Below are 25,017 nucleotides of genomic sequence, written 5' to 3'. Positions count from 1 at the left end.
TAGTAACATAATCCGTTAAGGATTTTCTTTTAATCATTCTGTGTCACAATGGTGTGCTTGATGGCCATAGGCCATCGACTGATCGAGGAATTACATACAAAAGTTCCATTTGTCGAGCTGTTGCGGAGTATGGAATACAAAATTATCTTATTGTGTTATATGAAATAAACGAATTACACCTGGTTATATGACATTTATTTCAAGCGAGAGATGCACATGCTAGTTTACCTTACTCGGACTATACATTATGCAAACGCACTGCTGCGTGACTTCTCATATTCACCACATTTAGCAGCACTGCCAGCTGTCAAAGCACCATTTACCTGTGCGTTTCTAGAGCCTCAATCAGTGCTGTGACTGCGCTGCTCGCGCGCGACGCTCCCCTTGACACGGCGGCCCTCTCAAATCGGCCTGTCAGCCGCAGCGACCATCGACCGACCGCGCTAATTGATTTATCGCACTGCGCTCCGACTGTGCCGGGCCACGGCCGGGCCGGCTCGTTAATTATAAACAGTCTGCTGTGCAGGTGTCGCTCGCCAGATGCTCCTCAAGGCGCCTTTTTTTGTAACCGGAGCTGCCACAGTCAGACGTAGTCCGAACGGGAACGTAGAGGTCTTTTACGTCGCCGGAGAGTTTAGTTTGTTTTCACGATGTTCTGCGAAGGGACTGTGATACTTTGAAGCCGTCTGCAAATTAGTACCTTCGGCGGGCGATGCCTTCCTTTTGATGGGCTGAAGTTTTGTGTGCCGTCCGGATGTCTAGTGGGAACTTTTCTCATTGCTTATTTCTGGCGTATATTAGGCGCCTGGGTAAACAATTGTTTGAGGGTGTTGAAAACTTGGGTCTTAAAGCCATATGTTTGCTTTATTTATTTATTTATTTATTTATTTTACATGAAGTAGACTACTATTAAAGTGCGAATTATTAAACGAGAGTCGGCGAGATATCTTAAATTCATCAATCAACCGGCTTATTTTTAATTTTGTTGACATACAAAAGAAAATACGTCTAAAAATCAATACAATAATTCAGCCCAACGCACAAAAAGACGCACGGGCACCAACCCTTCGCCGACCCCGACTTCCTCTAGGTGCTAATGACTAGTCGAGTCAGCCGTTATCTCTGGACTGCACCTGCTTGGGACATGCAAGGTGTCGACATTGGCAGCATACACAGCAAAGATCAAACGGACTTGTGCCCGACTCCAGCCGGCCGAGCATGAAATGGCGAAAGAGCAGTACAAATGGTTACCGCTTCCTGGCATCATTGACGCACTCATTTTTTCCACAGCTTTGATCATATACGGCCTTGCTTTGATCGGTAACCAGGTCCAGAACATGACAGGGACGAGGCTGTCCGATTAGCTTTGCGCCCTGGCAGTCGGTCTGCATTACTATTCCTTAGAAAACATTATTGTTTTGTCCTTTGTCAGACATTGTTTCTTCCCCGTTGAGCAGAACTAACAAGTATGGACTAAGTAGGGCTTGCTCAGTACACGATCATGAAATAACTAGACCATGGGAATATATTCGACAAGTGGTGTGATCAAGTGCCTACTTGTGATTGTCATTGGGCAACATAGGCGTTTTCAATATATTGAACGTTTTTATCTGCGTTTCTACGCGTCTTTATATCACTTCTGATCCAGCGTGCTGACTGATCGTTACAAATAAATATGTTGCAGATAAAGATTGAAAATAAAGTTTTATCCATGGCAAAGGGCATGTTTTTGCAGCGTACCAGGTTGCAGTCATGAAGTGTTTGTATGGTACATAGTACATGGTTTGGATGGTACATGTATGTAGGTAGCGATTAATAATAGTTTGAAGACGGCGAGATAAAATATCTAAAATATCTAAATATAAAAATATCTAGATATCTAAAATATCTAAAGATTGGCTAAATTTTGGGTTACAAAGGTTGGTATTTAGAAGTTCTAGAGTCTAGACTATAGTCCCAACTACGAAGGCAACCCAAATGAATGAATGAATGAATGAATGAATGAATGAATGAATGAATGAATGAATGAATGAATGAATGAATGAATGAATGAATGAATGAATGAATGAATGAATGAATGAATGAATGGATGATTGTGAATGACAGATGAAATTAATTGTACATACCTTCTTTTGAAAAAAGCTTGTTCCTTCTACCCACCGCACGTTTTCCTCAGCCCATTCCGGAAACCAGCACGCTGCCTCCATGTCCAGTCAGCGCCAGCCCCGTGCTCACCCTCATGTCGCACCCCGTCAGTGACCTGTCAGTGACTGTCAGTGACCCGTCAGTGACCCGTCAGTGTCAGTGACCCGTCAGTGACCCGTCAGTGACGTCAGTGACCTGTCACCTCCACCTTGCAGCCTGACCCATAAACACCTTTACACCTGACAGACGCACACCAACGGCTTGTAGCCGCACTCCTCCGTAATAGACCTGAGGCGCCACGCTGGCCGAGTAACTTGCCGGTAAATAGGGTCCACACTACTTACACAGCGGCGTATAAGTCGTAGGCATGCAGTATGCAATGTTCAAGGTATGGCTAACAACATATGGGTGCTACCTATTCGGATATTCACTTTTTGACATCCTGAGGTGCGAGCCAACTTTGTTTCTGAACTTTGTACGTGTATAACCTGAGTGAAGGTGAGGCATTGTTAATGCGGTTTACTTGGTATCTTGTCCTTATTTTATCGGTACGACTTTTCGATGAAGGTGGGGACCATGCAACTGCTTGTAAAGAATCACAAGGTCTCATACCGGTGCCAATGCTGGAAGTAATTTTCAATTTACGATCGCTTGAATAAGCCCAACCGCAAGGAACATGTTTCTTAGACAAAGTTATCAAAGGGTGCCATCTTGACTTCGCTTCTGTTTAACGATTAGACATGTCATGCAGCAAGCTGTGGCTCTACAACTGATAAAAGTTTAATTAATCTATTAATTTTATAGCCAATTTTACCATTCCTGCCGTGCCACTGAGCCTACATCCTTAAAAATTCATGTTCTTCCTTCACTTAGTTCCGATAAAAACACGCTCTCCGACGCCCCATTATGACCTTTGAACTGCACGCGAACTGCAACAGTGCACTGCGGTCAGCGCCAGTGACTTCGATCGGCAACAGCACAGCACATTTCTCTCCAGTATCGCTCAACGGCGCCCTATATGAGATCCATTCTCCAGAGGAGGAGACCGTCATGTCAGCTCCGAGTTGGACAATGGCGCTGACGACAGCTCTGGGCACGCTGGCAGTGGGTCATTGGCGTCTTAGCGTCTGCTCGGAAGAGGCGGGAGAAGGTTAATGGTGCGGCGAGACTCGAGAAATGGCAGGGATCTGAAATGAATTTCAACTCATGGCTGGGGAAGGCAGAAATGCCAGTTACTGAACCCGGCCTCTGGCACGTGAACCCTGTTGTTAGGTTGTGTTTCCTGTGCTTGTGTGTATAACAGGTCGCCAAATTTTAGGCAGCTAATCACCGCCTAGTAAGAAAGGGACAATAGGAATATAAAGCCATCATATCTTAGGACAGCACATAAATACACGTCTTTGGCATTCTGTATTCCAAAAGCTTTTACAGTCATGGCGGCCATCTAATATTGCATCTTTTCATAGACACCGGCGCTAGCGTATTCTGTCCCATAGCTATAGAGCGAGGACGTCTTATAGAACAGGCGTTGCATAGTGATCGAGGCTTCATAATGGATGGTGTGGTGTGTTGTTGCGTTCCTGGCACCCACCTTACGTAACAAGCTTCGGAAGGCCCGGTACACAGTCACTAACCAGATTGATAGCTATCGAGTGGGTGTAAGGCCACTTGGGCATTGTCTTCCTTCATTGCGCCGCAAAAAAGGCCTGAAAGATGAATGTGGCCGGTACAATCGTGCTGGGGCCGTATCGACCGCACCGGCCGGGGCGGGACTGTGATGCCTGAGGCCGCCACCGCTCATCGGAGGTGGTCCGCCAACCATGCTATTAGCACACTCGGGGTCTGACGGTATAAGGGGAATGAGTCCGGCATCAACACCCTGACAGCTGAATTAGCTGCTGTGTGTGCATACGTGCTCAGCGGGACGCCAACAGAACGAAACCAACAGTGTTTGGTCACTTCGCGTCCGCCTCTATACGGCTCATTCGGTGTCAAGGAAACAGTGAGACGCTCGAACTCAGGTCGGGGTTAGTTAGAAGTCCGGGTCACAGCTCACACGAGGTCAGTGCATTGAGCTGAGGATTTCAGACTCCGTCTTCGGACGTCTCAGGAAGTCAGGGGCTTGGGCAAGGCAAACTTCCTGGTCAGTTTTTACCCTGTGGAATCTAATTGCAGTGAAATTACGAAATCGGTATGTGACCTTCCAGAAGTAGGTTGGATCCTGTGACGCTGCTCAAGACAGCCTATTGGAACGAGAGCAGAGGCCCAGACTGCAGAGGGAAACGTTCGCGAGAGAGATATCAGACATGAGTTGCGGCTAGGATACCGATGGGGATGGCCGCTGCCAGGAGGCGAGGGGGGGGGGGGCGGCAGTGATTGCGTGGCCGGCCGGAGGATCCCGGCTGTCGGCTATCATCCAGCGGCGGTCCGTGGTGCCCGGTCACCGACCAATGGCAGCCGGCACCCGCGGCCAGAGGATCTGCAAAAAGACCGGCACGCGATCCTCCGCCGAGCCCCGGGGAACCGGGGAGGGGGCAGGGCACCGGGGAGGGCCCCATTGCCGGGGCAGGGAGGGAGGAACAGATGTCTGGGAAGAGGGTGGTGGGAGGGACAGAGGTCTGGGTGAGGGCGCTGGGAGGGACCGAGCACCGGGGAATGGGGGGGGGAGGGTGAGGGACAGGCCAGGGTGGCGGGAGCCGGGAGGATCGGCGTAAAAGTTGAGGAGTACAACATACGTTTCTTTGAGCTATCTTTGCTGTGCGTCCGTCTTCATGGGCCTGACTAACGAAAGGTTAGAGCCAGTAGCTCATACAAATAAACCATGATAGACGCATGCTTAGCCAGAAAAGATTCTTCGGAAAGTAAGTAGACGTCTCGTGGAAACGTTTCGATGACTAGGCAATATGCATATTGCCATCGGAACGTGCAATAGTTACATGTGTTGTGCGACCATTGAGATGATGGACTTCGATGTTAATAGACACAACCATCGACGTTGAGATATTTCTATTTATATTTCTTGTGGAACAATTATATTACACTGATGTTGAGAACAGTACACATTACAACCATTCCGTAACACATGGAATGTTCATCAATCATTCCGTAATTTCCCCGTGCCGCTGGTAACGAATGCAGCCAATCTGAAATCTGTCACCGTGATTGATTTGACACTGATGTCACATTAGGTACGGCTCTGCCACATGACATGCGACATTGTGTTCGACTCACTCAGCAAACTGTGTGCTTCCTCACTCGTAATAACCAATCACAGTAACCCACGTCATCAATGCCACCGCGAATTACACATTCACGCCAATGTTTGAACAAGAAGACTCGCTCAGATCTTCAAAGCACCAGCACAATTGCGACAGGGCTGATTGCGTCGCTTTTATTGGGATGCAGAAATCGGTCATCCGAAGCTGTTTGTCCTTTTTGATTCCGCATCCTCGTTCCTGTCGCATTCCGCACAAGTATTGAGTATTGGCGACAAGTTATAAGTTACACAGTTACAGAAATGAGCGCTTTGTGTGATCAACATTACTCGTACAACACACATCATTTATCACACAATGTGAAATCAGAGGCTGAAATATGACTAGCGAGCAATCTCACACAAACCCCTGCAATAAAATTCATAGAAGTTTCTCCCAATTGCAGCAACTACCTACAGCTTGGTTGTTGCTGACGCAACTCCAGAAAAATACAGAGGACGGACATAACGTAATGTCACGCCGCTACCGGATTCAGCAGACGACGTGAGCTGAAAACATATGGGGGAAGAATGGGTCCCGTGTCCGGGAACTCTCGGCTACAGATCACCGACTGTCTGCCGGGTGGGGTGAGGGTGGGAGGGGCGTGCTCCGAGGCGACAGGGCCCGCGGGGCTCAGGGACAGCCCAGGGGTGATCGGCGCGACCAACGGTCACCGGTCAGTCCCCCGGGCTATCTGGCAGAGCGCCTGTCGCATCGGGGCGCCGGGAGAGACAACGAAACGGCACACAGATACCGATATAACCGGCAGTAGTGGTCACAACCCAGCAGTAGGGGAGTTCAAAATACGCTCTCACGCAGCTCAACACCGTTTCCAAAACCAGAAACCTACACAGTCGTCACCCGCATGTATCCACAGCTTGGCCACACGGCGCGCGCTGCTCATATGGCACACTCCTTCACATCGTTATGGAAGCCAATACGCGGCACCAGCTCGGGTGAGTCCAAACAGTTGGACAATGGCGAGTCGCTACAGTTGGCTACAATCGACTCACCCTCGTCCTGCCACTCGTCCTGTTTCTCGCCGGCCCTCTCCAGCTCGCCAGACCAGTCTTTGAGCACCGCGTCCTCCGCGCGGTCAGCGGGCGCGTCTCGCCAGTCGGGGGCGCCCGACGACGCGCCAGACACCGTACTGTCACACCGCGCCTCGGACCACTGACCGGAGCGGCGCGCCGCCGACTCGTAACTCGGCAGACCGTCCTTGTGGTTATCTAACCGTCCTTCGAGCCGCGTCTCGAGCCGCGTCTCGAGCCGCGTCTCGAGACGCGCTTCGAGCCGGATTTCTAGCCCGGGCTCGGAGCAGGCGAGCGGAGCCTGCGGCGCCGACGGCATGGGATCGCCGTAGAAGCGCACGGCGCGGGGGGACGCCGGCGGCAGGCAGCGGTCGCAGTCGCCGGCCGCGCCGCAGCGCACCGTCTCGTCGATGGCGATGGCTGGGCTCGGGGAGCGCGAGCTCGGCCGCAGCGGGTTCTCCACGATGTGCACCGGCGGGGGTCGGCGCGGAGAGGATACGCGCGGAGAGGACCCGCGCGGCGAGCTGTCCGGGTCGGCGCCGCCGGCCGGCGCCGCCTCATCTCATGAGACGGCTGTGTTTGCCGGCCGCGGGCTGTGGTCGACCGAGTCCTCCACCACGGCGGACGCAGTGGTGATCTGGGAGCCGCCAGCCGAGATCTGCAGCTTGCCCAGGTCGGTGAGCACCAGCGCTGTGGGCGAGAGGGGCGCCGTGTCACATGAGGGCGGCTTCAGGAGCGCCGTGTCACAGGTGTGCGCTTCAGGGGCGCCGTGTAATAGCGCGACTTTGAGACGCCGTGTCACAGTGAAGGATTGAGAGCTGTGTGGTGGCTGTGAAAATTACTTTCTGGAGGATCGGGAGTGTTTTGGAAAATACACACAGTTTTTCGATGACGTTTATAAGGCTGCACGGTGGAGGCAGAGCCTGCAGAGGTGATGGATATGTTGCTGGTTTGGGCTCGAATGTTCACGGCACATGAGCGACGAGGAAGTCTGCGATATATGACACATGATCAGCGGCGCCTGTCGAGCCCGGCAAGACAAACAATCGCCGCCCTGCAGGAAATAGAGGAGGTGTATTTTCCGCTATGGGCCAGATAAGACCCCCAGCGCTCGCCAGACATTTCACCGGGCAGCACATATCTCCCTGACAGCCGGACAGAGTGTTCGGTGAAACTGCGATCAAGGAAGCAATCCAGTCAAACGATACGATGGATTGTTCTGAATAAAAATCCATGACGGCACACTGATCGCTTCGAATGGCTATGAAACGCTCTGGTGAGGCCTCTGGTTTTGTGTTAGAGCGAGATTGTCATACATGGAGGCAGCATTATGTCCCGACAGAACGATTTATGTCCTTCATTTGGGAGCAGATAATCAATCTCCGCTATGGACGGGAAAATATTTCATGCTGGCATTGGGTATAATAGCGTCAGAATGAACTGAAGTTGGGAGAGCACCGGTGGTTCAGAAATATTTGAAAGTTGTACGCGTAAAGGCGGCGAACGGGCTATTTCTGGTGCTGAATAACTGCGAATATGTAATGCATCAAAGTATGTACACCTTGGCAGAAAATGTGTTTAATAAAACTGAACCTAAGAAAGGAAAACATCGTTCTCACTGCTACAGTATGCGTGCATTCCGTCCCAAAACTCATTCCCCTAATGGTCACCGAACCGTCCACAACTTTGCAGCTGATTCCAGGTGTTTGCATAGGCTCAAAGCAGCGCTGCAACGTTTTGCCGGCATCTCAATTACACGTCCCGTGGTGACGCCACGGTTACTTGCAGCTGAATAGCAACACAACACACACAGACACACACACAGCGCATAAGGCACCTGCGGCGTTCAAAAGAATGTAACATCACTGCACATTGGTATTCTTGTAATGTGGACCAGAATGTGTTACAAAACACTGCACCTGCATCACTGCACCTTCATCAGTCAGTGATCCTCAGTTCTCCCATTTAACGATCACATTTTAAACTGTCCGGAACCCCTTCATCGTCTCCCGGGTCGCCGCTCATTTGTCGGCTCGGCTCTGTCGCACGTGTTATCTGCCCGTCCTCGACCTCATCCACGGAAGGAGCGGTGAAAGGCCGCCATCCGTACCCTTCATCCCTGGATACGGCGCGGTCGGGGCGATATGGAGCGGTGTCCCACTGAGGTGCCGCCGCCGATATCTCATGTCGCGGGCTGCAGCCGGCTGAAGATGAGCTAGCCACGGAACGGCTCGCCATGGCGAGCATGTTATATGAACGTAGGCAGCTCCAGCCAGCTAAAGTCATGTTTTGGAAGAATAAATTATTGGAAAAAGACCAAACCTATTCTTCACAGATATAACGAAAACATCGTATCCTTATGGCTTTGATGGGTCTGTATTTTTTTTTCACTTGCTTATTTGAAGCACTTTTGAACTCCTTTAGCAACTCATTTAGAGGGGATCCGCGTGGAGTGTTTCGTTTCTTGTCCCTGGAATATGGATCTTCTTATGTGAAGCGGGCCCTTGACACTGATCAATAGAGGAAGGCTCACATTCGTACATTTCCTACCACCTCACAATCAACCAAAATCAGACACTGCTGGCAGGTTTAGTATGCCAGACCTTTCTATCGAAGTTAAAATTTCTGTTACCAGGTAACAATTACAGTTGGCCCTATTTTGTTAGCTAGGAGATGGTATCCGAATTGTGTGCTGCTTCGGAAGGAAATTGGGTTGTGTGTGTGTTATTTGAGTTATATAGTTAGTTCGAAAGTTGAACAGTTATATCCAAATGACAGTTTTCTGACAAGACTAGCATCAATCTGTTTTCTATTATTTTGTAAGTCCAAATCATCAAACGCCTTAACCCTATTACTGGTGGGCTCTTTGGACTGTGGTGTGGTTTCCTGGGTGTCGTTTGTGTAATTTTACTACTGGCACCAGTGTGGGTGCCTTGCGAATGAATGAGCATTGTTGTTTTGCCAGTTGCATATTGCTGTTTCTTGTAATGAACGATGATATATGTTCCGCACCAGCAGGTAACGGTAGAAAGGCTGCAGCGAAAAACACTCGAACACAAAATAGAGAAATTGCACAGCACACATATGCGCCTACAAGAAGTTTTATTTGCGTTTTGTTTGAACAATGTTGTTTTTAGAAGTTTACTTTGAACACTAGGTACTGCTTTTACCATCCAAACCGTAAAAAGTGCCCAATATATTCCACACATTATCATTCATTCATAACAATCAGCGAAAAGACGGAGCAGCCGTTTCTTAGTTTGGGTGATCAAAAGCATGAGTATACGAGCGCGGACTGAATCGTCACAAAAAGCGAACTATTTTACGGTGAATAGGATGCAAGCTTTGACCTTTATCAGACATGCTGTTTTTGTTTAAATCATTAGCTGAGTGAACATAGGCAGGTCTTCTTGTTTAGTCGAGCCACTTACAACATTTAAACTTTTTCCATTTTCAACTTATTTGATATTTTTCATGCATTCTTGTTTATTCAATGCAAACTGCTGTGGAACGATTTGAACAAAACAGTACCACATCTGTATCATCACTGACCTCCAAAATCAAGGCGAGCCTCTAATGCCGTGAGATCGAGCAATGAAATCGAATTGTTACTGAGCTGTGGTCAATGGCGATCGATCCAATGCTCACCGTCGATCACAGTACCCAATGTCACCCGTTCCACTCAGCAATTCATTCGTTTACCGATGTCGGAAAGTGGCACTGACGGCAGCCTGGGTGGCAGGTGTGTGCTTTTATTAGGGGCCCCCGTTGGACCGGGTCGACTGACCGACCCGCACCCCTCCCCCGCGGTCAGTACCTACCCCTCCCCCTCCCCGGGGCCAGGGCCGGCCGGTCGAGCAGCTGCCTCGGGTCGATTCCCCGGCGGTGACCTGGAATCGATCCCGGCAGCTTTGGCGGCCGTGAGACAGCCGCACGGCGCGGATCGAACGGGTCCTCGCCGCCGCGAAAACCCCAGGGGTGGGCTCCCACCAGATGCGACAAGTTTTGTGCCATTGTCTGCCCGATAATGACTTTGGGTAGGTGTAGACTGAGACGTCGCGGTGTTCTCCAGGGACAAGGTGACTGTTTTGGTCGTTTGACGTGAATCGCTAAATGATGAAAGGGGAGGGAGGGAAAGTTGATGGTTGGTAGCTCATAAGTTTCTGAATAAATGGACATGACAGGTTATATGGTCTCACCGATTATTATTAGACATGAAAATGTCATCAGGTAGTGCAGGTGGATGGCGGAATGGGACACTGCACCATCTGTATACTAATTAGCAATTAGTCATACATTTGGTGCTTTATCTTTCTTACATAGCGGATTTGTGCATATGGGGTAGCTTTCTGATAGTCAAAACGTTAACAACTTTGTCGTTTCCAAAACAACTCAGTTTTTTTTTGCCAGGGCTTTACTACGCTAGGTATGTAACGCTAATTTGCCAGGAGTTGACGGTTATCAGGTAAGACTCCTATACAGGTAAAAAAAAGTCAGCAGCCAATGTACAATGTTGACAAAGGTATATGCAATCATACGAAAGTAATGACAATGCGTTGTCATTGTTCCTGTCTTAGCTTTTGGGTAATGACCTTTGTTGACCTGTCAAATAAATATTTTATTGTCAGGTACTTACATTCTACGTGACCCACCAAAAGGATTCTTATGCATGGTAGCATTCAGTTTTGAGTTTACAGCATGTTTGTGGACGAAGGCTATCCTTCTGCTTTTTGCCGTCTGATCTCATCAGTAAAATGTTGAAACACGCGATCATGGCCTCCTTAACGTGACAAGGTGGCCCCTGGGCTGCTCAATAACAACGCTAATTGACATTTCCTTGTAAAAACGTCTAGTGTGTCTATCCTTGTTTCTAGGGAAACCTGGTGGTGAAAAAAAGAAAGCTGGAGCATCATACAAACCCCCTTTTAACCGCTTGTGTGGTATTGTTGGTTGTATAGCGTACCCGCGGCCTTGGTGGGGGATAATTATTTTACCAAACCACATCATGAAAGGAATCGATGGTGCGCCACCGGAATGCACAACAGAAGGGCGAATCGCAAATCCAATGATCCCTAATTACCATAGTCATCACCATAAATAAATGCTGATGCCGGTGGCGGCGGCGGCGGCCCACCCTGGCGCGTGGGGCGGGTGGTGTTGGGTTCCCGGCCCCGGCCCTTGGCCGTCATGGCTGTCGACCCCGGGCAGTCTGGACGCGACCTGTTCATTTATCATCCGTGACACATACTTCATAAGGTGGACAGGCTGTTGGCTTCATTGATCTCTGTTGAGCTGTCGCATGGCTTCATTGTCGTCATAAGCCCAAGTCCCCGCTGCCTTTCTAGATAGTTTTTATTTGGTAACAATGTATAGCTGAGCGCCAAAATCCTCTTGGCCCAAGCCAGTTGATTCAGGCCGACGAGAATGCATCAGAAGCATGTCGTGCTTGCCAGCAGGGCTAACTTTATGCATGGCTCTATTGGTGCCCACTGCTTTCACTCAGCCACGCTTCAGGCTGCAACTTGACTATAGGCTGCGCCGCCCGACATCGGTGCCTTGCGGCACAGCATATATATCCGGTTGTTTTTCAATAGAAAAACACAATTCTAACGAATAGTGTTTGTCTATTTCAAACCAACCTGCGGTTACCGAACGTTGTTTCCTAGTCGACGTTAATTGGTACAGTGATTGGATTTATTGTGTTTTCATTATTATTGCTGGAACCGTATAACCCTACCAGTTAATCCGCCGAGCATTGCCGTCCATAATTCACAGCAGCCTTCCAGGAATGTCATGTATTGGCAATGAATGCGCCCTTCCCTGTCAATATTCTGGCGTAGATTTCCTTGTCCACTTAGTGCGACAACAATGCCATATCTTCATCAGAATTATCCAGTAACGGGGGTCATGAGGTTCAAAGCCAGTATCGCGCATCAACACCTGGTCAAAGAGTCCCCAGTTTCCATAGTGTCTGTAGCAGTCATAGTATCGTAATAGGGCGGTCCAGACCGGGCTGCATTGCGTGCAAATTTGACGATCGGGGTCAATAAGGCCAGGGTAGAATCGTATAGTGACGATAGCTGCAGCAGGCGGTGAACCGTGCAGCATCCGATTGACTTTGATTATAAATTATCGCAGAGGCAATTCCACCACCGATGGAAGGCGGCTTTGAAGACCGAGGGCGAGAAAAGACCAAAGGAAATAAGAATACTTCGTGGAAGCTCATTATTAAAGGTAGTGTGCCACCTTCCAATGATTTCCCATTTTATTTTTCCTAGGAAAAGAAGCTTCTGTTTTTACCTAATATCGCAAAAAATCAAAAATGGGCCTAAGATAGTGTTGTTTTTTTTCGCCTAAAAGTTTATCGGTTTTTCGATATGTATAACAACTGTAGTGGGCTGACCTGCAAACAGGCGTCGGCAACAATCGCGAATGCGGCGCACATGTGACAATAAGCAAAGGTCATTATAGCGTTACGACGCACGGGAATGAGTTATCAGCTGTGTAATCGTAGACAACACAATGTGGAATTTAAACTGTAAGCCTGTATTGGTATTGTTTCTTTAATTTGGCTGTCGAACATTAATTTATGGTTTGAAATATTATTTTATGTAAAATAATTGATATGAAACAGCCGTCTCTAAAGTTATGACCCCATCTCACCACCTGAAAGTGGCAGAAATGACAATGATCAGCTGACGCATTTTTCTTGGCCGAAGTCAGAGCGCGCGGCCCGACGCACCACCACCGCACCACAAAGTATGAGCAAGAAGCCACCTGCGGTAGACCGCGCCCAAAGCCAGGGCCCCGGTAACGTGAGGCAGCCGAGTCGGGGCAGCGTGCGCTGACCCAAGCCGGGGCCGCGGCTTTGGGCGCGGCCTACCGCATCCCCGGGCAGCCCCGGGCTATCACATGACACCGGGAGGACGCGCGGCCCCGGCTTGGGTCAGCGCACGCTGCCCCGACTCGGCTACCTCACGTTACCGGGGCCCTGGCTTTGGGCGCGGTCTACCGCACCACCTAACAGGCGTGTTCGAAACCGCAGGAGATGATGATGAACGGGTTTATCGAAACTTGATTGGATGAGCCTATCGGTAATAGCGATTTCAGTGTGTGCATTTATTGTTCATAGTGGTGTGAAATGTGGTTGGGGTACGACCGACAACCCGTCGCGTCGGGGCGAATTTCGCACTGGGGTACTCAAAATTTGAAGAATTTAAGACGTTTCCATGAGTTTTGAAGGTATGGATAAGTTCTAAAAATCCGGTTCTCCTTATCTGGGCCATTAACTCCATACGGTCCAGGAAAGCTGGCACACTACCTTTAAATTAATATTTTCATCATACGCCGGGAAGATTTGCGTCAGGAAGATTTCCCGACTCCTATATTCTACTCAACTCTATTACTTCTCACAAATACAACTCGTCTGATAAATTACAATCAACTGATGAAGCACGGCCTCTGATCCGCTCTGTGTTTTTCCAAAACAGACGCCCACGGTACCTAACCTATCCCAAGTGCAGCCGAGTATTGAGCCTCTGGGGCGTGCCGGTGGCGATCCCCGTACGTTTCCGGGTGCTCGACAATGGGTCGGCGCCGGCGGGCGGCCGGCCCGGATTGTCTGACGATGGGCGGCGGCGCGGCGCCCGTAAGCCGATGCCGGCCCGCGGCTGTCGGCGCTCGGATAATGGCGCTGTCGGCCCGACCTGAATGGCCTCGGGCCGACAGTCAAAGGCAGCCCGGCGCTGCTTTTGCAGCGGCGTTCCTGGATCTCGGCCCGGCGACCCGGACGGCGGCCGATGAGCAGTGTCGGCGCCGATGAGGGTCGCGCGCAGATATCATTTGTCAGAATACACATAAGTTCGGCGGATCGATGGGAAGGGAGGAACCAGGTTAAGCGTCGGCGCACTTATTAGCGCTGAGGTTGTGGGCCTTTGCGAGGTTGTGGGAATTATCGTTGGCTGGGAAATACTGAATGCAGCATACGGAGAAAACATGCGAGTTCTACAACTTCAGCGGCAAGAAATGCATTCGTTTGCTTGTTTGCGGGGAGTTCAGAAGTAACTTCTACATGAATGGAAGGAATTGCACAAGCGTGTCTAAACTTATTTCCGAGAAACTCGAAGTGGATATATATATATATATATATATATATATATATATATGTTGCAGGCACTTTAGAAAATCAGTCATTTTGTAAAATGCCTAGGCATTTTACAAAAAGACGGCTGTTTGAAAAATGACTGAACGCAACCAGGCTTTTTTCAAAATGGCTAGCCATTTTACAAAATGACTAGGCATTTTGCAAAATGCCTGACCAGCATGGAACGTAGATCCCACTACAGATACTATGGCCAACAGTTTTTGGACGTCTTCCTATACCCTATAGGTACGTGTTCAGCCTGTAGCTGATCGATTTGAAGCTCTGTGATGACGACAATGCTGAGTAACGACCAGGTTGAGTTGCAGACTCGGCTGTAGCATAAAGCATTGTTTAGTTAACGCTGTAAAAACTCCCAAGTACTTCAACGCCGTTCATGTTCTGCCTGAAACTAGACCTAACAAAACCAGCCAGAGACCGGCCCTAGTCAATAGCAGGCCCGGTTGATGTACAGCCCACCGCTTAAGTAATGTAGGGTTTTACCAATCTCAACGGTTGGCTTTGACTGGCGATTGTTTAATGCGGAGTGATCGAAAAGAAGATGTCAATAGCTAAGGTTGCAGCTGCAAGGGTGACGATACATATAAGCTACATTCAAAGTTTCATTGTAGTCTGGCTAATCGTTCCTAAGCTTCAGAAGCAGAACATACCCATGACTGAAACCACACATTACTTCTGCTGTGGACTGTACAATTACATGTAAAAGAATGAGTGTAGTCTTTGTTTGATTGTGTCTTTGTTTGACAGCTTTGAGTACCTACTTGCATGGTCCCAGTTAAAAATATCAAGCTCCACATCGGGAGAATCATCAGGTCGCTTGGCGTAGGACGAGAGCGTTGGTTTCAGAAGACACTTACGCCTAAGTATGTGGGATCGAATCCTCGCGACCTCTCATGGTTTTACAGATACAGGCCGGCATAGAGCCAGTCGTTTGTTGACGCTCCAGATCGATCATTTTAAATCCAGTAACGTCGCTGACGTGGGGGTTGGAAATGTCGCGGGCCTGCACTTCTCAAAATAGAGAGAGGTAGGTATGAACTTCCCACTGCTGGACTCCTCTGGTCATAATGCTGGACTCCTCGGTCCACCTACACGCTACCAAAACGTATATAGTTAGGTACTCGTATCTACAACACGCTGCTCAGTCATTTTGTAAAATGGCTAGGTATTTTGTAAAATGCCTAGGCATTTTGCAAAATGACTGGCGAGTCAGTCATTTTGTAAAATACCTAGGCTTTTTGCAAAAAGCCTGGAAAATCAGGCATTTTGCAAAATGCCTAGGCATTTTACAAAATGACTGATTTTCTAAAGTGCCTGCAACATATATATATATATATATTTTTTTTTTACATGTTATTGCGTATTTCATGTTTTCATGTCAGGCTTCATTACCATTGAAGAGCTTTGGCTGACGTAACTCAACATGAGCTGTTGTCTGAGAGTTTCTGGTTATTGCAATGAGATAGCGCTACCTATTTTCTGAAGAATCAAGAAATATCAACCCTCCCTGGACTTATCGTTTTCCAAATAGTGCGTCTCGACCGAAGAGGGGCGGTTATGAGCTATTGGGGCTGCTCGTCGTTTCGCCCCCTGATTGGTCTAGAACGGCATGGCAAAATACTGATTTCTAAATCGTCTCATTTACCAGCCCAGCATGGAACATGATGTTCTTTTTCATGGGACGTTTTATTGGGATAATTCAGTTGGGGAAACTACGAGGAGCCAAACAAAAATTGGATTAGCCAATCAACGGCTGGAGTGGGCGGGGCGATGACCATATATGGTCATAAAATCAGACAACTTCATCTTTTCAATGCATCCTAGCATTCAAATGAAAAAAATAAGGCATAAGAATGTTTTTTAACCACACAAGGCCCACACTCACTCGGTGCACAATTAACTGGCGGCTCTAAATCGCAGAGTTACAACACAAGGTCAATCAGTGATTGGCAAATATGGCGGACTGAAACAGACGCGCCAAAAAATGTGAACAGTACGGTGGTTTAAAAATCTCATTATTTTAATTATTTTGTTTATGGTTTTTCTAATTATGGTTAAATTATTATTTTAAAATTAAATATCATTGTTTATTGTAATTAAATTAAATCTTTTAACAATTTTCTTTCAAAACACCAATCCATTTATTGAATGGCCAGCTGATTGTGACGCTCAGAACCTGCAGAAAAGCCGTTTTCCTATCGCCATTTTCGAGTCATTTCGCCGAATTTTATCAAATCACGCTAATTCCTAGTGGAAAATGGAAGCCTTTTCTCTCCGATAAGTGGACGCGATACCGCAAGTACCGGCTTGTTATACCGTTTTTCGCCCTTAGTAGCAGGGGCTGCATTTATGCCCATATATGGTCATCAAAAGTCCATTTATTGACGCAATCAATTTTTTGATTTTCGCCTCGTAGTTTCCCCAACTGAATTTAAATTCCAGCGCTACTTCAGCATTTTTTGTATTTTCTCACGAAACAATAATAGGGATTGGAGAGGTCACGTGACAGTGCTGACGTCAGGTAGCACGAAAAACTGCATAGCTGCATAGCTGCTGAGTGCATAAATGACCTCTGCATGGGAGATCATGAAGATCATTCTTTCACCTAAGCATATAAGCAATCTTTTCTAGCAGCTTCGATTTTATTTACTGATATTCCTATAGTATAGCCACAGCCCACAGCGATCTAAAGTGAAGATGAAACTCGACTCAGCTCGTTTATGATGGGAGTGAATGGCCTAAATTCCCACACTATAAACGTATTATTTCTTTGATATTTCACTATTATATTACGTAACCAGCAACCCTGTGGGTCTCTCAGCAGCGTTTAAAGGACTAATTCAGCGTCCCGTCCTAATTTTCAACGGAGCCCAGCCATCGCACAGTGGCCCTTTTTCAGAATTAGCACGCATTAATTCCCACATTACCTGAAAGTGGTGCAAGACATCACCACGTGATCAAGGACGTATTCCCTGCCAATGCAAAGAGAAGAAAAGAAACGAACTGCCCAAGGAGATTCGGCCCAATAGCGACAGGCCGCTCGGCCCAAGATTTGGCGCACGTTCGCACGGCTCGCCCGCCGGCCAGGCCGCTCCGAACGCAAGTGTGGCCACGGTATATAGAGAACTGTATGGCGAGCCCGCCAGCCGACCGCGCTGCACTGACCGCCAGGACGCCCCAGGGCGTCACGTGACCGCATCTACAGCTGTTGCCAGCCACCGTTAGTCGGCCCAGGCCGGGCAGCAACTAAGGTCAGCGCGACGCGAACAATACAAACACATAGGCGCTTTTGACGTTAGATCTTAAGCCGACCACGGGACTTGTGCGGCTTGGACATCAAACGCGACAAGAAATCGGACAGTTTTTCTTGGGCACAGCGTTATGCCTACATGACATTTCAATTAGCACATCTTATGGCAAAAGTCAAGCCACATTTAGGCGCACACCAGGTGACACCAGCTTCGAGCCAGGTCAATGAGCTTAGTCGTATCGAACAGGAGCCACAGCCGCTCGCGGACTGAACTGGTTCACGTTATCCACCGTAGAAGCAAAATGGCGCAAAATGGCGCGATGCCCTTTGGTGGACATGGTCAGAAGAGATCGGCGATTCGAACGATGTATAATACGACATGTTCCAGAGTGTTCTACTTAACATAAAGCTTCATATGTATCCCGCCATCTCCAGTTAATAATTGTCCTGTTATTGTGTCCACAATATTCGGCAAAAGTGGTCTATTTAAGTTTATACAATGAAAATAGTGGTTTCTAGGGCTTCTACGTAAACTCAGCTTCACAGCCACGCCACTAATTTTTAATATTTTCTCATCCAAAGTCTTACAAATTGATGTTCATCTCACCCTACTTTTTAGGGTCCGCCGGTGGTGTCCGCGCGCCTCTCGACAAACTTCGATTTTGCGGTCAGTTTTACCAACGATAATTATTTTTTAGGAGGTAAAAATGGCACCATCGGATAGTTTGGAATGTTTTGCACACGATTAGACTGCTTTTTACCCAAAAGAAGAGAAAAAATATTTTGAATTTATGCGTGCTAATTCTGAAAAAGGGCCACTGTGCATCGCCGGAAACTAAATATCCATTGCAGCGGTTTCCATAATTTCAGCTGCTATTGCTCTCACCACGCTGCTGCTGAATTCCCAGGCTCTGTAATGATTTTCATTCATTTAATTTCTGACGACAGTTAAAGCATCATAATTTGCTTATAATTATGTGTTTCAATTAGTGTTCAGCGAGTGCTACATTAAGCAGCGCTATGGTCCTGCCAAGACCCATTTGCATCGGCACGTGATAAATACGGCCCATCAAGCGAGAAAAGCGAGCCAGAAGAGCCTAACGCTGCAGTGTTAAAGCAGCTGCAGTGCTGTTAGATAGCTGTTAGTCTTTTTACGTCCGCTTTTTATACGAATTCGCGCTCGCGAGATTAATGAAAATCCGATAGCTTCAATTGGCAGCATTTCAAGCATTTCTATATATAAGTTACTGGCAAGTAAATGACAAATAAATGATCATATGTATAAAAACAACTATAGTAATTATTCCAACTTCAACTTTTTATAAACTGTTCCTGTTTCTGCATTCTACCCAGACTCAGTCATAAGAATAAAACATCACATGCTACTCACACCGCAGTTCAATAAGAGCCAATTCACTCATCGAGATTCCAAAGTTCCACAAATCGAGACCGATGAACAGCGTGAACGTGCAGCTTTATTTCGTGACGATCCGGCCTACGGCAATGGGACATGGAACTATCGTGACTCGTGGCATGGACGCGAGTTTCGTGATCCAGTGACGTCACGACACAACTCTCTGACGTCACTGGCACACAGACTCACACGCCACACTCATGTATGTACACAACAGAAGGTACCGTTATAGGGTCCGAGCATAAGCCTGTACCTCCGTAAAACCATTATAGCCCACGCGATGCTCAGGAGGTGTCCGATGAATTGCCGGCAGCTCAGATACGGGCGCCCTCGGAATAGAGGAGCATTCAACAGGTGAATCCCTGCAGAGCCTAAGTTGGCAGGAGTTGATCACACTGTTCAGCATATCAACTGGTCTGATCCTGTCCGATCCAGAAAGGTCTAAAAGATGGTTAGCGATGAGCTTCAACAACGCCGGGATGCAGAATTTATGAGTCCGCAGCCTTCCAAAACGGCAAAACGTTTCTTATTAGACGGAACGTTTTACGGAACGAAATAAGGAAGGACAAGAGCTTGAACAGAACATGGTGAATGAGAACCATAACATGTGAAATTTGTTTTCAAATATTTCGCAAGTGTGAACGAACAGTGTGTTCCCGGAACCCAATCACACGTTTGAGTGCGCAGGAAGCTATTTGTAAACATGTCACGCAGGTGGCGCTTCAACGGATGATTGGTTATACACCGCGAGCCAACGAAGATAAAATGACTCCAGAATTCGGACAGTAAAAACACAGGGTGGATGTCAAACAGAGCGGCGCCGCTGCCGGTCGGACGGCTGTCAAACAAAGACGAGAGGAGGGCCGACCAACTTTTCTCACTGGGCGTCGACGGGCGACCCGAGGACGTCTCCTGAGGACTGGCCGGCGGCGCACAAGTACCGACGACCGATGTCGCTCCGGCTACCCAGAGCCGCCGCTCAAACAGACCAAAGGTCGACCGGGCCCGAGAGCGGGCAACTTTGACAATCAGGAGCGCCGCTCAGCGCCCGGCGGGACAGCGCATCAGTGGGTCGAGCCGACAACTCATACCATCCGTCGCCGGACCAAGGGGGAATCAGTTAGGGAATCTCTTCTATACGGGGAAATTGAGTTCTATTGGAGGATGTTTTACTCACAGCACAGAAAATGTCACCGTGCAATATACTAATGGTTGGGACGGTAGACTGTAGGTATACCTACAGTCTACCGTCAATGTTTAATAACTCATTACATCAAATGGCAGTATATACTGTCCAATTGATGCCATTTGATGTAAGGAGTTATCAAACATTGACTACACTATTTTGGCTCATGATAAACAGTTGCATGGCCTGGTGTCATTCCCACAGCAACTCCATCAAACGCTACGAGCTATTTTCATCATTACTGATCAGGTTAAAATGTTATTTCATTTGGTTTCATCTACAATAAAACTTACATTCTAATTCCGCTCATTTTCTTTCACAAAAAATAATCGCTAAGGATCTGGAAAATTCACTAAGAGCCAAACTGCTATCAAGTACCTCATGCGGCGAATCTCTAACCGTATCCCAAGATTCATGGCATCTGTTGAGCTGAGCACCGCTGGTGGCCCGAGCTCATTGGAGGTGATTCACAGGATAAGGTCCGGTCGTGGTCGAAATATCAGCACGTTACATGAATGCCACCTCACATCTCACTGTTATTGGCCGTGGAGCTGAGAAGCTGAGTACCATTGCATGCCCGGGGACTGGCTGAGGTCGCACACCTCGAAGTCCGCGGACTGATTCTACCGGCCAGTGACTGTGACTGACTGTTCCAAAGGACTCACTGCAAGGGACTTACTGCGGTTTCCCTGGAACTAACTTAACCCATGACCTTAATTGTGCGCCGGAGCCACTGGCTGTTTACCAGATACTGACTGAACCGAAGACAGTATGGCTGTTCATGCCGGGACACACAGATTGCATCCAGAAACCTGACAGCGCCGGGGACTGACGGTTTGCCAGGGACTGATCACTGACTCCACGGACTCACCGTGGTTGATGGACTGCGCCGTGGAGCTGGTGAGCGCCCTCCGGTAGGTCGCGCTGTTCATCGTCAACTTCCGCACGTTCTTCTCCGGGTGGAAGACGATGATGTATATCTTTGGCGCGTACAGGCAGATGAGAGCCACGGACGCCGACAAGCTGATGGCCACGCATAGCGTGGTGATTTGAACCTGCAACATGTCCATTGAGTCAGAGCCAGGTGCCATCTCGACTGTAAACAACAACAGAGCAGAGTACGAAACGGATTTTAAAATGGAATCCCCAGCCGAGATTTTCATATGCGTAGATAACGTAATCATATGCTAGTTTTCACTGCACTCCAAATAATTCAGGGGCAAACCAACTGAAGGAGCCCATTCTTGGAATCACAGTCACACCGTAACAGCGTTGGAGGTAACTAACGTTGACAGAAATGCCACGCCGCAATCACAGCCGAGAAAGGGAAAATGAAGACACATAGGCCTAACAGTCACTGGGAAGGCACATGTCGGTTCAAGTTACGAACAGCCATAAACTGGTCTGGGTGAACCAAGTGTAAGGTCGAACGCAACTTCTTGATAAACCTCACTTGATTGTAACTGTATTGGATTCCGGATGGTTCATCCTATCAAAGATGCATATGCATTGCATATTGGTCGTTTACATACGTGCATGCCTGTTATTTGTGCAAAAAAGCAAAGTAATGCATCGATGGCGCATTAGGTCATAAATCGATAGCCATTCCCTGCCAGAGTCCCATGAAACACAAATTACATGTTACCTACAGACTTGGCGGTGCATTACTGCGGAAATCAACATTCTGAAAGGCGAATCGGCCCGTGGACAGGGATATTATGTGCCTCCGACCGGTGTCCGGCGGCCGTGGTCGGTCATATGACCAATATTTACCGTCTGAAATGGCAATAGCTGCCTGCCGTCGGTTTGCGCAGGACCGTCATGGCTCGGAATGGGCGCTCGGTCGACAACCACACCGAGCCAGCGAAACAATAAACAACGGACCGAGATAGCGCTGCTCACGTGACATGACATCAGGCGCTCCCCTGGGCCGTCGCCAGGTCATGACAGGGAGAGAGATGTCCTGAGCAGCGAGCAGGGGTAGTGTAAAACCCGTGACATGTTTTGGGATTTGGTTATCACGGATGTTAATTTTGGGTGCCGTTTTTAGAATAAGAGCGATGAGAGAATTCAAAATTTCTATAAATCCTGACTGGATAGCTGTGGACCAGGGTAAAGTGTTTGTGTTCATGCAATACTTACACATTACACATGAACGCGAATAATGTTGCATCACATATTTAAAGTAAATTACTGACCTGCCATACCCATGAAGCTGAAGTGTCGGTTGTGTCAAGACTCACCTCGAACGAGTTCCCCGTGCCGAAGTAGATTGGCACAAACGCCAGCCAGATGATGCACGTCGTGTACATGGTGAAGGCGATGAACTTGGTCTCGTTGAAGTTCTCGGGCACCTTGCGCGCCTTGACGGCGTACACGGTGCACACGACGATCAGCACCATGTTGTAGACGAGCGACACCAGGAAGGACGAGTCCTTGATGCGGCACTTGAGGATAACCTCGCTGCGGTCCGGGTAGTAGGAGCGCACGCCGGGAGGCTCCACCACCAGCCAGGCCAGCGTGCCCAGCAGCTGGACGCTGATGAGCAGCGTGGCGATCACAATCTGAGACCGCGGACTGATACAGCTCGGTCGCTTCGCCGAGCGAGACGCCGAGTAGAAGATGCGCGAGATCCGGTTGGTCTTGGTAAAGAGAGCGCCGTAGATGAATGAGAAGCCCAGTCCGATGCCGACGCGCTGCAGGGCGCACGCCACGGCGCTCGGTTTGGTGAGCAGCAGGAACGTGTTGAGGTAGCAGATGAGGATGCCGGCCAGCAGCATGTAGCTCAGCTCGCGGCCAGACGCCTTCACGATCGGTGTGTCGTCGTGCCGCAGGAACAGCGCTATCACCAGCAGCGTCAGCAGAATCCCTGCGCAAACAGCGGAGGCACGCGTGTTTGTCGTTTGTCTGCAGTATTTGGGCGGCCGCCCTCATCAGAAATGGACGGGCACGACTGAGAACGTCTGTAGAGCTACAATTCCATTTGATGGAGTTAGATGGATTCTGAAGTTTGCAATCGGGAGAGGAATTTGGTGAGCGACATATAAGACCAGCGGACGGCTGATATTCTTAGCGATGTGTTTTTACCAGAGGTTTGTACCAACGGATATCTGACCGAGAGCCATCACATTTCAAGGCACGTGACAGGAAGCATTATCTCTGTCCTGAAATAAGCAGCGTCACAAAAAATACACTCAACATTATCGCTGATCACTATCGACGTCTTAGAAGATACCGTATACCTATTGTTGAAAAATTGAGGAAAATAACGGGGCCGATTACGCTTACGATGAAAATGTAGTCGCAACGGTAAAGCCGTTTGCCACAACTGACGTACTGAGTTTGAATCCAAAACCTAAGCTTTATGCATGCAAGCACTTTGAGTTCGATAAAGATAAACTCAAAAGTATATAAAAAAGATGTGTGAGAAGTGTAGAAACACAAATGCCACACACAAATTCATATTGCATTTTCATCGATCGATAAGGGAGTTTGATATTTCAACGATTGCCATAGGTGTGCACTGTAAGTACATACAATGTGCAGTGCAAAATAAATGGTATATACCATGTGTGCCATAGATACGAACGCCTACGAGCTACTATTACCCTGATAATGCACACAAGCGCAATAGGATGCTTTCACGAAAAACAAAACTGCAAGCTTATTTGATTTACCTATTGCTTGTGATTATCTACAAATAATGGAAACATGCGTCCATCATTGTTGTTAAGAAAACACACCGGCCGATTGCCCCGGTATATGCCCCGCGCTACACACATAAAGCATGCATTGAGGAGACGACGTTAACGGTCGTTATCAGTGAATAATTTGCCATTATAGTCACAGAAATAGAGGCGGGCTCGTCTGCAGAACAGATGGGTAAATCAGTCGGCCGTCGTACGGCTGTAATCACGCCTCCGCGCGCGCTGCAGAGCGCCTGCAGTCCGTACCTAGCACGGCGATGACGATGGGGCCGACAGAGAGAGGCGAGCTCCACTTCATATACTGCACCTCCAGCTGGTAGCAGGAGAGCTTGTCATCGTACGGCCAGCTGCCGTGGCCGCAGTCCCGGCACGTGTGCTCGTCCAGCACGTACTCGTACGGTTCGCACCGGTCACAGATCCAGCAGCAGGTGTCCCCCTGGGGAAGAGGGGGCAGATCATGTATAGGTGAGCTGAGGTTATGGGTGACCTAGGGAAGGAGGGGGAAGATATAGTGAGCTGGGGCGGTGGTTGTGTTCCCTTTGGGGAGAGGTGTGGGGAAGTGAGGCGGTAAGACCTTCCTGTGGTGAGAGGAGGTCAGCTGGGGGGCCGAATGGAGAGCCAAATTACGTCGAGCAACTTGGACAGCTCTTTTCCGGACCGTATAAATTACTAATGCTAAGGAAACATTTCCAGAAAGCTTGTGTTTAGTTAGGTTCTTATTTTGCAGAATGTAATCACAAACATTAGGTACTCAGAGCTCAATTGAACACTACTGAAATAAACATTTATCCCTTCAGACAACAAAGCAATAAGCTAAAGCAGCGATAAGTTGGGCATAAAAACTCACAATATCCTAACGTAATCTGCCC

General features: G+C 48.4%; 1 protein-coding gene across 1 annotated transcript in view; it reads right to left on the bottom strand.

The window, feature by feature from the left end:
• Positions 1–6,710: 6,710 nt before the first annotated feature.
• Positions 6,711–25,017, bottom strand: part of LOC122392409 (metabotropic glutamate receptor-like) — a 39,041-nt gene continuing 20,734 nt past the window's right edge. Inside the window, exons 2-5 of the mRNA XM_043387233.1 lie at positions 24,395–24,584; positions 22,685–23,310; positions 21,313–21,496; positions 6,711–7,120 (exon numbers count right to left, since the gene is read on the bottom strand). Of these exons, the coding sequence (XP_043243168.1) occupies positions 6,993–7,120; positions 21,313–21,496; positions 22,685–23,310; positions 24,395–24,584 (1,128 nt within the window). The 3' untranslated portion in view covers positions 6,711–6,992. The remainder of the gene's footprint in view (positions 7,121–21,312; positions 21,497–22,684; positions 23,311–24,394; positions 24,585–25,017) is intronic.

The sequence above is a fragment of the Amphibalanus amphitrite genome, unplaced genomic scaffold (assembly GCF_019059575.1).
Source record: "Amphibalanus amphitrite isolate SeventyFive unplaced genomic scaffold, NRLGWU_Aamphi_draft 000485F_arrow, whole genome shotgun sequence".
Taxonomy (NCBI): domain Eukaryota; kingdom Metazoa; phylum Arthropoda; class Thecostraca; order Balanomorpha; family Balanidae; genus Amphibalanus; species Amphibalanus amphitrite.
This window is presented reverse-complemented; position numbering and strand designations above follow the sequence as displayed.